Raw genomic sequence first — 17,109 nt, 5'->3', positions numbered from 1 at the left:
ACAAAGCAGTCCAGTCCTTAAGAAGACTAAAAACACCTTAAATTATTTTGATGTCTAATGAGATTAAACAAATATACCCCTAACCTAGTTGACTGCCAGAGGCAAAAATGCATGCTCACTGAAGAAAAATAATGTCAGAGCCTCAAATTACCTCAACAGCTGTTCATATACAATGTCTGGCCCTCAACAAAAAATAACCAGCCCAGTTTGGGCAACACAGGGAGACCCTGTCTCTACAAAATTTTTTTAAAAAATTAGCTGGCATGGTGGTCTGCACCTGGAGTCCTAGCTACTCAGGAGGCTGAGGCGGGAGGATCACTTGAGCCCAGGAGTTTGAGGCTGCAGTGAGCTACGATTGTGCCACTGCATTCTAGCCTGGGTGGGCAATAGAGTGAGATCCTGTCTCTAAAAGCAAACAAAAAAACCCAAAATCCTCAGCCATTACCATTACAGGAAGACAAGTTTTCACCAGAAACCAAGAGATGAGAAGAGGTAATAGAGAAACTGGGCCACAGGAAATTCGGAAGATACAGTTATCAAACATGGGCTTTACAATAACTAGAATTAACATTTTTCAAGGAATTAAGAAACAAAAATGGAGAATCTCACCAAAGCATGGAAACTATTAAAAAATCCAATGGAAATAAATTCTAGAACTGAAGAATATACCAAGAATTCAACAGATGAGTTCAATGGGAAAGTAGACACAGGTGAAGCTATAACTTGTGAAGCAGAGGAGAAACCGAAAGAAAATACTGACTGAAGTTCAGAACCAAAAGGATAGAAACAGAAAAGAGGCATATGGGAAAAAGGGAAAACGTCTAGCATATGTATAATTACAGTCTCAAAAGAGAGGTGATACAGAATTTGGCAACTGAACATTCTAATCACATCACAGCACTACTGATGAAATCCAAAGGCACAGACAGAAAATCTCAAAAGCAGTCAGAAAAAAGGGTGTATCACCTTCAAAGCAACAATAAGACTGATCATTGGTTCATGAAGAGAATCAATAGAAGACAGATATTGATAGGTGGCCAGGCGCAGTGGCTCGCTTTGAGAGGCCAAGCCAGGCAGATCACTTGAGGTCAGGAGTTCAAGATCAGTCTGGCCAACATGGTAAACCCCGTCTCTACTAAAAATACAAAAAATTAGCCGGGCGTGGTGGCAGGCACCTGTAATCCCAGCTACTGGGGAGGCTGAGGCAGTAGAATCACCTGAACCCGGGAGGCAGAAGTTGCAGTGAACTGAGATCCCACCACTGCACTCCACCCTGGGCAACAAGGGCAAAACTCCATCTCAAAAACAAAAACAGATATTGATAGGCTATATAATGAACTAGAACTCTATATCCAGTGAAAATATCATTCAAAAATCAGTGTGAAATAAAAACATTTTCAAATGAAACAAGAAAGCAAGGATGTTCATCACCGTAAGATCTACGGTGAAGGACGTTATAAAGAGGTTTTCTTCAGGGCAAAGGGAAAGTAATCACAAGAGGAAGCTGAGAAATACAGGAATAGAGAGCAATGGGAAGGGTAAAATGTAGGGAAATATAAATCCATGTTGACTCTAAACAAAACCAATAATGTATACTGAGACTTTTAAATACATTTAGAATTATTTAGAGAAGGGTGAAGAGGGAACACACATGGTAGAAGACTGTCAACTCAGTTAATGTGTCCAATAAATCCAAGGATGGTCCTTTCAATAAATGATGTCAAGACAACAAGATATCCACTTTGGAGGGGAACACTTTTAATTGAACCCTTATTTCACACCACGCACAGGCATACAAAATAATTCCAGGAGACTTTCCCATCTCACCGGTGAAAACTAAAACATAATAAAAATTTTTATAAGTCAACATAGAATGTCTTTAAGAACTTGGGGTAAGAAAAGGTGTTTTTAAAACAGGACAAATGCACTAATCATAAAAAAAGAGAGCGATACCACCTGTATGTTATGATTTTAAACTTTTACTCGCTGAACGGTATCACTACAGAAATAAAAAGTGGAGACATCAGCAACCCATAGTACCTAGAGTATACAAAGAACTTCTAAAAATCAGTTAAGAAACAGAGAAAACTCAAGGGAAAAATGGGCAGGAAACCTGATGCCTCACAAAGGACATCCAAATGGCAAATGCATGAAAAGTTGCTCAACTTTCTCCTTAATGTCACAGAAAAGCAAATTAAAACCACAATATAATTAATTTTAAGAGACTTCAAGTCTTTTGACAAGGATACAGTGTTTACAAGGATATATAGCAAGTAGAAATAACATCATAGTAATGATGGGAGGGTAAATTTAGGCATAGTTAGAAAATATTTTGGCCATACCTGCTAAAATTGACATATGCATACTTTATGCCCCAGCAATTCATCTTATCTGTATTTCCAACACAAATGTCACATATGTGGATCAAAAGAATTGTACAAGATAACCAGGGCTGTATTCATTACAACCAAAAAAACTGGAAACAACCTAATTGTTCAGCAACAAAAGATAAATACATTGTGGTATATTCAGACAACAGAACACTGTAACTTGCATAACACTATGCAAGACAAATAAGCAAATACCACTATATACAACACAAATGATTTATGCAAACATAATGTTGAAGAAAAGAAGTCAGGGGTAAAAGAATGCATCTTAGGATTCCATTTATATTGAATTCAACAACCAGCAAGACTATCTCTGTTAGAATTTAAGGTATTGGTTATCTTAGCAGGGAACGTGGGGACTGTGATTTTAGGAGGTCTAACGGTGCTCTGGGATGCTGGTCTATTTTTTTTTTTTTATTGGAGCAGTGGTTACCTGAGTGTATCCATGTTGTGATAATTCATTTGTGATTTATGTAGTTTCCTACATGTACATGTCAATAACAAAAGTAATTTTTAAATATTTTAAAAGACATGTGTTCAGTACCTTGCTTGAAGACTAGTTTAACAAGAAATTTTCTTCAAATACCTTCCTGATGTCACTAGAGAACATTTGTGGCTTTTATCCTAAAAATGATACTCAAATCTAGTTAATGGTTTCTCAAATTGGGGAGGATATCCAAATGTCAAGAACATAGTTTCATACCAGCAGGAAAGCCCAAAGCAGCCCTGTCAAACTCAAAAGAGAAATATGGAGTAGAAATAGTTTTCACTAAACATAATAGTGTAAGACTAAAAGTAAACTAAGGAAAAGTCCTCATGCCATTATTTGAATTCACTTACAATCAACAAATATAGGATTAACTATGTACCCATAACTTCCGGAAGTAAATATTCAGGATGGTGGGAAGAGACTGGTTCAGCAAGTCACGTACTATTTAAATTCTCTGTGATTCATTTGTTTTGTGATATTGGGCAAGTAGTTTAATCTAAGTTTCAGTTACCTTATCTATAAAAACAGGAGTAAAAATATCTGCGGGCTCAATAACATAATGTTGGTTTAAGTTTCTACTCCAGTGCCTAATAGAAACTTACATGTTTGTTCCTCACTCCTTACAGCTTTTTTTAAAGAACATCTTTAAAAAAAATTCTTAAAAACGAGTGTTACCGCTATTCTTAAGAAAATGTGAGATTTTTCTTAAAATAAGCTCACTTTAGTATAATTTATAAGATTTCCTTCCTCTGTAAATTTTTAAACGTCCTTGATATCGTTTTGTCAATTTTGTTTCTATTGCCAACATATTTTTTTTCCTCCAGTTAATTCTGAAATTAAATATAAGAAACGGGGTCTTTCCCAGGTCCTGAACTGGTATTCTTCCGGTCTATTTAAAACAATATTATTGTCTTCTGACAACCAACCAAGAAACCCCACCCAGCAGCCCCTTCCCCCAATCAATATTCTGTTGTTTTCTGGTATCTCCTGCTCCCCTGCCCCAAATTTGGCCAAATCAAGACAAAAATCTCTTGTCCTGAGATCATAAACTCAAAATACCAAATATAGTACAAAATAAACCGGGGGGGGGGAACAATACAGCCACTATACAAGACAGTTTGGTGGCTTCTTACAAAACTAAGCATTCTCTTATCATACATCCAGCAATGGCACTCCTCGGTATTTACTAACCAAATGAGCTAAAAATAGTCCATACAAAAACCTGCACACAGACGTTTGTAGCAGCTTTACTCAAAATTGTCGAAACTTGACACAACCAAGATATCCTTCAGTAGGCAAACAGGTAAGTAATCTGTGGAACATCTGGACGATAGAATATTATCCAGCACTAAAAAGAAATAAATTACCAAGCCATGACAAGACGTGGAAGAATCTTAAATATGTATTACTAAATGTAAGAAGCCAATCTGAAAAGGTTACATCCTGTATTATTCGACTATATAACATCCTGGAAAAGGCAACACTATAGAGACAGTTAAAAGATTAGTGATTGCCAGGGGTTGGGGGACAGAAAAACATGCAGTGTTTTTAGGACAGTGAAAATCTCCTACAATATTATAATGATGGATACATGTCATTATACACTTGACTAAACCCACAAGAATGTACAACACTAAGAGTGAAGCCTAAGGTAAACAATGGATTATGGGAGATGACAGGTCAATGCAGGTTCATCGATGGTTTATTGTTCATTGATTATGGATCACTCTGGTGGGGAGTGTTGATAATGGGGGAAGGAGCTATGCATATGCAGGGGAAAGGGATATATGGGAAATCTCTGTACTTTCCCTCTTTTTAATTAATTCTGCTGTGCACTGAAACTACTCTAAGAAATAAAACTACTCGAAAACCCAATACTCAAGAAGTGTCCTCATGACCATAGGCCTTAACTTCTTGCCTATTACCTTTATCTCCAATGTATCCTCTCCTCTAAATATTTTGAGTTCTTGGACCCTGAAGTTAACAACTCTAGTATATGTAAATGCTACAGTTCCACTAGAAATATGGTGGTTAAGTTGCTGTTGTGTAAGAATTCTTCGCAGCCAGTAACAAATTTAGATAAAAAACAAATATGTGTCCTTTCAATATAAACTAGCATTTAAAAAAAATCACTATACAACTCGGGAAATAAGTCAAAGCATTATTTATTTATGACATATTTACATACTTACAAAATTGATTTTACCCAATACATCATCCTGTGTAATACCATAAAATGAACACCATATCCAGGGAATAAAAATCCATATTTCTTAATAATTTATGTATAGCTCAACAACTTTTAGAACATAGAATATTATCAATTTGGCTTCACAAATTACAAAGTCCTATTTATAATTTTTTCTAGCCAAGGAACAGAGTAGATTCAACAGCATATTAAAGTAATTTAGTTAACCCTGAGTAATTACTAACTTGCATAATTTTGAATGGATGTATACAACACACCTTCATCTGCACTTTTACTTATACTATCACACTATCTTTTTGTATTTATCCACCTCAATTTTCAACTTCTTTAATCTTCAGAAGAAAGAGGAACAAATAGGAAAGTAATAACAACAGAATCGGATGAGGAAACTACTAGCACTGCCTAAACATTCAGAAGTCTGTGACACAGTTTAGGTCTAGGGTTGTCTCAAAAACCTAACAAAAGGAGGATCCCGAATTGAATAATCTGAGCACCTTGTCAACTGAGGTTGATATTAAATTACTTTTCCTGCATTCTGTTTCCTTTCACACTAATTAAATATATGTGTACAAGCTTATAAAATGCAATAATTTGGATTAAAATACAAAATGTTATATACAAAATATAAAATACAAGAGCTCTTCGGAAGAAAAAAAAAATCACAAAACAACCCCAACAGTGGTGAAGAACTATATTAAAGATGGCTTTTTCTAAGACAGAGGGAAAACAAAAGCAAATAGCACTCCCGCTCTGCCAAGGCTAGAGCAGGAGTTACAAGGAAACGGGCAGGAAGAGAACAGAACACTTGGGCTAGATGATGAGTGAAGGAAACTGGCCTCAGATTGATGATCAGCATATCTTATGCCTACACCACCACCAAGACTATCTGGCTAAGCTGCCACGGTGTGTTAGAGATAATGAGTTACTTTTCTTGCCCCTTTTACAACAGGGAAATCTAAGAACAACAAAGTAAACAAAAGGCCGAGAAAGCTGAGCATGTGAAGTCAGTCATGCTCGGCTGCTTTTCAAAAACTCTGGGCCAAAAACAGAACCAGAGAGGCCAGACCAGTTCATGTATTTCTCTCTTCTATCTGCCCATCTCTCATCTTCCTCACCCACTCACACTGCTCCGAGCAGAAGGCTTACCAAGCCACCACGAGCAGGAAAATTATCTAGCTTCAACCAAGCTACGGTAACTCTGCCACTGCTCTTTGGGGATTCCAGGAAAATAATCATCTAATGAAATGTCAATGTTTGTGATTCTATGAGAACAATTCTCAAAACATCAAAAAGACATTTGTGACTTGGTAAAATAAAAATCAAAATACTAAGATACTTTTAGAATCTGTAAAATTTCCTTACAATAGGAGGGAAAGCAGCAGAACTATTTTAAGTAAGGACATGCTTCCCTTCAGTTTGTAATGAAAGACTGTTTTGTCATCATGCCATTGCCACGATAAAATAGTACTAGAAAAGGATAGCTTTTAAAATAAAGTATGGAAGCAAATGGTAGAGAAAGGCTTCTTGTACTTGAAGGAAGGAAAAGAAACTATTCTGTCCCTGTTACTCCTGGACAAAAGTGCACCAAGGCAACCTGTAACCTCTCTCTGCCTGTCTCTGATGACTTTTAATGACACAGAAGTCTGATATTCACTGAACAGTCATTATACAGCGCTTGAAAAGTAACATATATTTAATATTCAAATTTAATATTCATTCTTCTTATCCTCAGGTAAAAAAATAGCAGAAACCAAATAATGACTTGAAGTGGCATTAATACAAAGCAAACCTGATACCTAAAAACAGTGCAGGACAAGAGCTTCAACAGCTTTTATAAAACTGCCAGAGACTGTGCCAATTCTTTTACATCTAAAGAACTGTATAGAAGAGTAAAAAAATTAAATTACATTTATATAAGAAACTATCTTCGAAAAAGTTATTTGAACTTGTATATACAAAGTTCAACAGTATTAAGAAACAAATTTATTTAATTATGATTTATGTAAGTCCAAAAATGATAAAATATATTATTTGAGGGGAAAAGGCTTCCACTAAATAGAAACACAATAGACCACATGAACTAGACTGAATATAAAATAAGTTTCTTTGAAAACATCCATAAAAAGTAAAGGCCAAATGGCACAAAGTTAAAAAAGTAATGCTTAAGGCAAACCAAGTAAGTAACCTTAATTAAAGTAAGAGACATACTATCCCACAAGCAATAAAGCAACCCCCTCTCAAAAATTTCTCCATTAAGATGTTTAGAGAGTATGAGTGGAAGCAGAAACAATGGCTGTTGTCAGAGTTTATTCTTGGAAATACTGAACAGCATTATACAAAAATAACTAGAATACTTCTGATTTAAAATATACTTGAATCATTTGCCCTTTAGCTGTCATATAGCAATGAAAAAATAAAATGTATTACCCCAATGTTCATAGTATAAATCTGGGAATGCCAAAAGTTATGTTTAAAATTGAAAAAGGTATGATTTTCTAGATTATATGTGTACATGATGGCCAAAAAAGAAAATGATCAATTCCATTATTTTGGCCCATATTACTGAAAACACGCACGGAAATGTGGAACATTTCCCTACAAGTAAGTGTCTTATAGTTGACTGTTGAGCAGGCTGCTCAGCACCAGCCCTGAGATCGTGTGCACATACAAAAGGCATCAAAGACTGACAGGAAAAGAGATGAAGCCAAAAGAAATCATGCTTTTATAAACATTCAACCAACATGTTCTTTAATAATGTCTTCTTTAAAGAACAAAATAATCAAGTACATGGCATTAAGTTAAATGTCTTTGCACGTGAATTTCCACCTTATAAATTTGGTATGTTAAATTGTGCTGTAAATATATTTGTATATTTTCTTTTTTGAGAGCTACGATAGATGAAATGATATGACTATAAAAAGGATTTGTTTCTTTTTGTCTACTGCAATGACACAATGCCTTTCTAGAAAAAGAAAAATTGCAGCCTACAGGAAAATGGTAAAAACTACTGGATTCAGTTAGGCTATTCAATTTAGGAAGGAACAACCACTTCTTTAACACCAAGCTAAAAGTGTGGGGAAAATCTCAGTCTCCTAAGTAAGTCTCCTCTCACACTGTCCTGGGTGGCAGGCGCTGTTTATACATGCCTGCTATTGCTCTGGCTGCACTGTAGATCATCTGCCGACGAGACATCCCAGTAAATGCCATGTGCCAATCAGTCCGGCTGACATTCAGTAAACTCTTTTCCAGGACTTCACCCACTGTCACCAAAAGGCCTGACCACCTCAGATTGTAGTCCTGGGGAGTTAGACTTTGAGCCTATGGAAAGATGAAATTGATATTACTTATAATACATTTAAAAATATCATTGGAACTAGCTATAAGTGACATCTCAAAGTATTTCATGTTATTTTAAATATAGATTATGACAAACTCTGAGAAATACAGCTAGGCTGCCAATTATATCAAGTTACAATGCTAGAACACAATCAATATAATATTACACACATCTACTTTTTAAAAAATATCCCCATTAATGGGGCTAACAGTCGGAAGGTCTAAGTTCCTATTCTAAATTAAGTGTCACTTCAGGTTAACAGTAAGATTGGTACTAAAATCAGTGCTCAAGTTATCTTTTATAGTAATAAAATTTCAATCCGAAAGAAGAAAACTGCAAATTAAGGCTTAAATCCATTCAGAAAAGAGTTGCTCAATTATGGAAATTATCTCTGGAAATGTAATTCACTTATTAATATGTATCAAATAATACCCAGTCCAGGACAACATCAACCACCAATGCAACATTCCTAATTGACTCAACTTGTATTTGCTCCTATTCATATCATTTATTCATCTACAAAGGAATGAAAGAAGAATAAACTCATTGCTTGATATCCAAGAATGATGTGGTTTTTCTGTTTTAGGGTGTTAGGTATAGTCCAGAGGAGTATAGCCACATCTAGAACAGATCTTCACAGTTATACGACTACCAAATGTGCCATGTATTACAATCACCTGAGGAGCTCTTGTTTCTTCTCTTTTTTTTTTTTTTTAACAATATCCAGTTTCTCACATCCCACTAAGACAGATAACTGAGACACCAAGATAACTGAATTGGAAACTCTACAGCTGGTTTCAAGAGAAACAGTACAGTATTACATACATAAAACAGTTTCCAAGTAAATCTTATGCAAACAGTCCAGCACTTGGGAACCCCTGCTCTAGGTACTCTTTCCCAACGTGTATACCACAGATCAGTATTTCACTATATTTCAAAGAAGATAAACAGCAGATATACTACTAAGGTCCTCGGAGACACCAGTAAAACTGTGCTTCTCAAACTATGGCATGCATATGAATCCCCTGAATATCTTGTTAAAATGCAGCTCCTGATTCACTAGTCCTGTGTTAGGACCCGAGAATTTGCATTTTAACAAATTCCTAGGTGATGCTTATGATGTTAGGCCAAGGACCACACTTTTTAGAAACAAGGTATTTGGTATTATTGGCAAAAATCCAGAAGAGCTGAGGTTTTCTACGGGGGTGGGGAATCATTTATACTTAAGTTTAACCAAGTATAAATTGTATGAAATTTACTTCCAGATTTTTACTAATATATACTGATAATTTTAATTACCTGAAGGGCTGATTTCTATTCCCTTAAATTAAAAAATTCCAACAAAAAAGTGTAAGACATTTCAGAATGAATAAAAAGAAACAGGGAGGAGAGTTCAATAGCTAAGGATAAAAAGAAGACATTTCAATGCACACAGTTTTGTATCTTCTAAATTTTAAAACCAAATGACACAAAATAAAACAAACAGAATAAAAAGCAAAGTAAAAAGCAAATAACACCCTAAATACCATTATTCAGAATTAACCACTATTAACAGTTTGCTGTGTATCTTTTCAGGCCTTTTTCCCTATTCTTACTAAAATTTTAAAGCACACACACACACACCCCTGCTAGTAAATGGGATCATACTAGATTGCTGTTTTTGACTTTTACTCAGCAATATGTAATAGCTATCTTTTGGTACTGGTACACACAAGTCCACTTCATTCTTTCATGTCTACTTCTTTCCAGTATATATTCCTAAAAACAAGATAAAAATTGTCCTTTGCAATGGTCAGACATCTAACACAGGAGTCAGCAAACTTTTTCTGAAAAGAGCCAGATGGTAAATATTTTAGGCTTTGTGGGCCAGACATTCTCTGTTTCAACTACTGAGTTCTGCTGCTATAGTACAAAAGCAGCTACAAAACAGTAAGTAAGCAAACTGGCATGGGCGTGTTCCAATAAATTTACTTACAAAAACAGATGGCAGGCCAGATTTGGCTGTGAGCTGCTGTTTGCTGACCCCAGGTCTACAGCAATGTTAATAGTGGCAGTGATGGGAGCATCCTCATAATTATAACGTTATTTATTAGATCTGAAGTTTGCTTTGATTTTGCAGTACACACATACCCGTCTAATACTAGTTAGCTAAGAGCTATTAGTATGATTATTTCTAGCAAATGCCTTCAACTTTATCAAAATCTTTTTTCCCCTTTCAATACAGATGTTCACGTATTGAATTACATAAATTTACTATTGTTGAACCATTCTGCTGTTCTTGGGACAAATCTTTCATGGTCAGGATACAATGTTCTTATACATTTCTGAATTTTATTTATTAATTTTACCAATGGCTTTGACATTTAGTTCTTTGGACTATAATTTCATTTGAAGTTAAAAGAGGCTAGTCTCACAGAATTAACTGGAAAACTCTCTACCTCTATTTTTGATACCTCATACAGCAAGAGAATTATCTCTGAACATTTTGTAGAACTCACTTATAACACCATCGGTACTCAGTGATCTTTTTTTTTGTTACATAAAGTTCTTCCATTTTAATGCTTCAATTAAGTGGAATCATATGAAACTGACAATATATAACTATTTCTGACCCTCAAAGGCAGCAATGTCATCTGGTTCAACCTAATACTCTTAACTACGGCAAAATTTCTATTTTCCTAGAAAATCCACTCTTTCACCTATTTTTTTCTAATTTACTGGCATAATAGTATACATAGTATTCACTTACAGTCCTTTAATCACCTTCATAGTGAAATGAGTTTAATGTTAATATCTATAAAAAGGTTTTCTTGAACTTCTGCAATGAAATTATGGAATAAAAGTTTCAGTAAAATTTAAATTCTAAGCATCAATTCTTAGCCCCCTTTCTAAACTGTAAATGTCTAAGTAGGCCAGAGGTTACTTTTAGGGATTATATGAACACATATGCCAAATTTCCATGAAAGTACATACACATGCATTTTTGTTGGGAAACAGCTCAATAGTTTTCTTAGATTCTCAAATGCCTTCATGTCCCAAATAAGTTTGAAAGGCAGTTTTGAAATGATATTTAACAATGTACAAAGTACAACTGTAACAAAAATTTTATGAAATTAATGACAGAAAAAAGTCAATAGAATACCACTTAAGATCACAGAGATTCCAATGCAAGTATATATTTATATTCCATTTCGTTCATGAAAGGATTAAACATACCAAAAAAAAAAAAAAAAAAGAGGAATAAGGATTATCATTTATACTTACATTCTCCTGGAAACTGTGTGGATGGCTACACTATTAGGTCCATTTTTCAGCCAAAAACCTAAAGACACGTGCCTATAAAGTTTCTAATGTTGACCTCACTAAAAACACTAAAGATGAACAGGAGGACAATCAAATCAAGGAACGGGAAATGGAGATAACAGTGGAAATGAAATGTGAGATAAAAGGGAAAGCAAACGAAAGGTGGACATAAAACAACTAGAAAAGGTAAATCTTTTCCTGAAGGCAGAGTAAAAACAAAGAAAAAAATGAGAGAAATAATGATTAACCATGTAATGTACTGCCTTTCAAAGACACCTGGAAAACAAAAGGAGGAAGGTACCAAAACAACATGGAAGAAGCAGGAAATTAAAAAGCAAAGAAAAATACTAAAGAAAAATGACTGAAACAAAATCAAGAACATATTTCTAACAAAAAAATTAACACGAATTTTTATTTCAAAAACAATATTGCAAGTTTCTCTGGAGCATAATGAAAAAGCAAAGGAGAAAACCAACCTGCTGTACAAATTCCAAAGGCACTGGTGTGGCTTGTGTAAATGTTTCTAGATGAATGCCATGGACAGGATCTTCAACCACCAAACAACCAATGTCAAACCATCTACAACAGAAATATGAGTTCAGACGGTTTACATGCCAAATAAAACTTATCGTGAATAGACAAAAAGAGAAAACAAGTACTATTATTCAGATAGAACAGATTTCAAAAAGGAAATCTTTTTCTTATCAACTTGCAAAAGGACAACTCATAAAAACAACAGAAAAAATTACTCTGTATTAATTCTAAGAGGAAAAATGAGACAATAACCACAAAGAAAAAATAATTTAAAAATACTTATCATGGAAAGCTTCCTTTCCATGGGAAGGAAGAATAATCAAAGTAAGGGTACTCAAATATGCAACAAGTAAATTTACATACATTGTATATGCAAATTGCTTATAATGAGTAATATTTTTCAATTGTCACTTGCTAAAATATGGGAAATTTTATAATACCAACTCTGTCATGAATATATACCCAACTAAGTTAATAACAAATTAAAAAATAAGTTCGCTCAGAGGAAATACTAACAAATACTCTCTTCATTACTAATAAATCCTTCTAATCACAATTTCTGAATTGTTCACAATGAGTCAGTCTTTGAAAACAGCCTCATGAAATTCAGGACACTTCTCTTCATTGAAAAAGACTTACATATTATACAAAATGATAAATTTTAAAAACGACTTAAGTGACAACAATTGTAGTACCACCCAAATTTTAGCTAACCCAAATCATGAAACAACCAGATACCCTCAAAACATGAATTTAAACAATAAAAGGATATGAAGCAGGAAAATATTTCATGTCTATTTTTAATGTAAATCTAATAAAATGCAATGAAATATAAAATGGATTAGTAGACTTGCATTTACACATTCAAAAAACAACCAAGTAAACTACAGAGTAACATAAGTAACTTTGCTGAATACTAAAATGGCACTTTATAATGTCTATAATGTTCGTATCCTAAAACTGTTTAAAATTAAAAACATTAAATAATGACATTTATTTGGTAGACTAATAGATATTTTGTATTTTACTACAACAGCTTTCTCAATGAAGATAATGTATTTGTGAAGCCTCCATAAAGTCAAGCTTAGCTAAATTTTATTTTGCTTTATTTTGCATAATTTGCAGACCGTTGTGTCTATAATGAATAACATACTAACCAAGCTTTCAGGTGTGGACATCCTAAAAAGTGTTACTGAAGGTATGAGGAGAGTTTTTCCTATGATGCCAGTGAATATATCTAAGAGCAACGACCTAGCCTTGACTCAGCTCAGACTGTGACTGAAGTACACTACATTACCCTCCCTTCCTCACAGCCCTACAATTGTGTTTATTATTATAGAGGAAAGGATGAAACTTCTCAAGATCACTTAAAGACTCTAGAGTTTTGTTTTGTTTTCTAAACAATGGTTTTCAAAGATTACTATGCGTTCAGAGAGACAGCACCATATATTCAAACCAAAAGGAAAAAGGAGACTAAAACAGACCCACAAGTGACTCTGATATTGGAATTAGTAAATGAGGATTTAAAAGTAACTATGGTTCATATATTCAAGAAAAGAGAGGTAAAGATAGTCCAACTAGATTAAAAGATATAGGCATTCAAGAGATAAATTGAATCTGTGTTTTAAAAGGTAAGAACTCTATGTAAGAGTTTAACAACACGCTGGAAACAGCAGTGCTAAGGCAGGATTAGTGAACCTGAAGACAGGTGAATAGAAAATGTCAAAACTCAAGAACAGAGAGAAAAAAGAGAGTGGGAAAAAAAAATCTGACAATGTGAGACACTGTCAAAGGTGAATGGGCACGTAATTAAGGTCCTACAAAGAGAAGAGGGAGGAATGGGCCAGAAGCAAGTTTTGATGACATAATTGTAAAGAATTTCCAAAACTGAAGATACTAATCCACAGAATCAAGAAGCTCAGCGAATCCACAAAAAATAATTATGAGAGCAAGCAAGCAAGCTAATACATATAATCACACCACGCTAAAACTGCAAAAAATAAAACAACAGAGAAAACCCTAAAAGCAGCCAGAGAAAACAACATATTATCTTCACAGAGATAATACACAAGAAGATGGAGAGAAGACTTTTTAACAGAAATGATGGAAGCCAGAAAACAGTATCATGACATTTTTAAAGTGCTGAAAGAAAATAAACTGCCGACCTAGACTTCTACATCTAGCAAAAATAAAGGTGAATTAAAGCACTTTCAGATAAACAAAAGCTGAGAGAACTGGTAGTGAGCAGCTCTGAACTGTAATGTATTATCAAAGGTTTAAGTACTTTAGGCTTCCTTTAGAAGAAAAATGACCCCAGGCAGGAAAGAATTCAGAGAATAAACAAACAAATACTGACTGCAAAGAACACTACCAGTTATGTTTTAAGAGCTTAAAATATATGCAGAATTAAAATACTTAACAATGATACCGCAAAAGGTGAAAAGGGAGTGAATAGTATTAATAGTAGTACTAGCATTATCACAAGTTATAATTTTTATTTTAATACATCGAAAAGGCATATTGTAATTTCTAATATTAATTAGTAAATGAACAATAACAGGTTAACAGAAAAAGTGACACAATAATCACTGGATGGTTTCTCAGTGCTTACATAGAAAGTTGAAACTTATCAACCTAGAATTCAGAGCTCCATTTGGCCAAGTTTCACTTCTTCAAAATCCGGTTCAAGCCCTAATTATTCATGAATTTCACCTGACACTATCTCCACAGTTACCTCCACTGAAATTTTACATATTTCCTGTCAGCATAAAATTATGTTTCTTTTTATATAATTACTTAAAACTGCTCATCTGTGTACTACATATATCTTCTCTCCCACTGGCCTATAATATGCCTCAAAGTTGGAGGATATATTTTGCATATTACAAGCCACAAAATGCTATGCCCATTGTTATTCAACACTGAACAAACAAATAAAAAATAAAAACAACAAAACCACAATGCAATTACCAAAGAAGGTAGATTTCAACAAAGGGAAGTTATTTTAACATAAATCAATTAAGCAAATTAAAAATGTTTCCCATAAAAAGCCACCTATTAAAAACATAGCCCTCAAAAACAATTATGAATTATGCTGTCAGGAGGTTTTTCTAAACTATTATGAGTACAGGAGAGACAGTGCTCATTAGAAACTCAAACTTAAGTGAATGCCATCAGGCCTTCTTGCCCATACATTCCATGACTTTGAATAACTATGTGAATAATTGTGTTTGCTACTCATGGTCAGTTATATCCACACAAACTCTATCATGTTATACTTACTGCCATTTTAATAAGTAATTATTAGCATGATCTCAGAAAGCAGGCATGACCATCTCCATTTTAGAATTAAAAAAGAGACACAAGGATAGAAATGCCAGCTAAGCCATGCAAGACACACAGCTAGTTAAGTGATATAAGCCAGCATCAAAATATACTTTTCTCTCTGGTCATAAAACAGGAGACACTTTTTGCTAAGTGTTCAGTGTCAACTCCCAGACCCAATTATATTTTGCTTCCAAGAGAAACATAATAACCTTCTTACTTGTCAGGCAGCAATTCTGCAATGAAGTTTTCTACTGACACAGCTGTCTGTTTCTCATGGATCACCCCAGTTCGACGCAAGCTATCTATCCGTTCCTGGGCACCCTAAACAGCAATGGCAGAGGTTAGAAACCATTTCAAATTACTAAATATTAAATACACTAACTTATGATTACACAAGTAATACATGCATACATTTATAGGCAAACACATATATACTCACTGTAAACATTCAAACAATACAAAAATATAGAGTAAAAAATGACAAAGTACAATTATAGTTCCTCAGTATCAACAGTCTGGGGTACACTTTCCAAATTATTCCATATGCATTATGACGTTGGTTGCTACTGTGGATTATTTTTACATTACATTTTCTTATTGATTGTTACTATTAAATAATTTAAGAAAACTGTATTTTTTAATGTTGATCTGGCAAGAGGTCATCTTATTACATACAAAGTTTTTATCAGCTCTAGCAGTTTTGCAGTTAACTCGCTCTTGAATTTTTCAGGTAGACAATCATATCAATAATAAATACGTTTCTCTCTTTCTTCTGATTCCTTTTAAATATACATGCAGCAAAATGACCAGTTACTTAAAATAAAAAGCTGCAAATGTATACATTGTATACATTACACCACAGCTTATTCAACAAAATAATTATCATTAAAGAAGCAAAACTGAATGGCTGAGAACACTGTACAGATAACTCAAAATCATGAACTGATTATATGTAATAGAAAACTAAAAGCTGGATTACTGAGGGAAAACGTTTCTGTTTTTTGCTTTCATCTGAACCATTTCATAAAAGCTAACCACGAACAATGTGATGAACATGTGTTCAAAACACAAGATAAAAAGTCTGAACAAAAGTAGCCATTGATAATTCTTATAAGGACAGCAGAGTTAAACAGAGAATATCAGATTAAATGGTCAATTCTCATGCAAATGAAAATTAAGAAGGCTAGGACACATCTCGAGAAAACAATTTATTTCAGAGACAACTGAAATAAAGAAGAGAAAGTGACAACTGAATGAGAATGTGTAAGACAATGTAAGATATTGGCTTGTAAAGATGAAGATGATAGGATTTAAAGTACAATAAAACCAAGACTGTATATTTTTGCTCACTCTTCTACCTCTAGTTTCCAGCAAAGTGCCTAACTTAATAGGTGTTCTCAGTAAGAACTTACCACATAAAAAAACTGAACAAAGAAAAAAATAAAGGCTTCTGAAGGCCTATGTGGTCAATGTTAAGAATACAAATAGTGTAAATATGGCATCACCAAATCTAATAACA

At 34.1% G+C, this 17,109-nt stretch overlaps 1 protein-coding gene across 2 annotated transcripts in view; it reads right to left on the bottom strand.

The window, feature by feature from the left end:
* Positions 1 to 5,024: 5,024 nt before the first annotated feature.
* PRRC1 (proline-rich coiled-coil 1) overlaps positions 5,025 to 17,109 on the bottom strand; it is a 32,140-nt gene continuing 20,055 nt past the window's right edge. Inside the window, exons 7-10 of one of the 2 annotated variants that reach the window (XM_011942094.1) lie at positions 15,808 to 15,911; positions 12,206 to 12,308; positions 8,236 to 8,407; positions 5,025 to 6,325 (exon numbers count right to left, since the gene is read on the bottom strand). In XM_011942094.1, the coding sequence (XP_011797484.1) occupies positions 6,258 to 6,325; positions 8,236 to 8,407; positions 12,206 to 12,308; positions 15,808 to 15,911 (447 nt within the window). In that variant the 3' untranslated portion in view covers positions 5,025 to 6,257. Of the gene's footprint in view, positions 8,408 to 12,205; positions 12,309 to 15,807; positions 15,912 to 17,109 lie in introns of both variants that reach the window. The other variant, XM_011942095.1, reaches the window with a different exon arrangement.

The sequence above is a fragment of the Colobus angolensis genome, unplaced genomic scaffold (genome assembly GCF_000951035.1).
Source record: "Colobus angolensis palliatus isolate OR3802 unplaced genomic scaffold, Cang.pa_1.0 Scaffold206, whole genome shotgun sequence".
NCBI classification, from domain to species: domain Eukaryota; kingdom Metazoa; phylum Chordata; class Mammalia; order Primates; family Cercopithecidae; genus Colobus; species Colobus angolensis.
The sequence above is the reverse complement of the archived record's forward strand: the minus strand, read 5'-3'. Positions and strand labels throughout refer to the sequence as shown.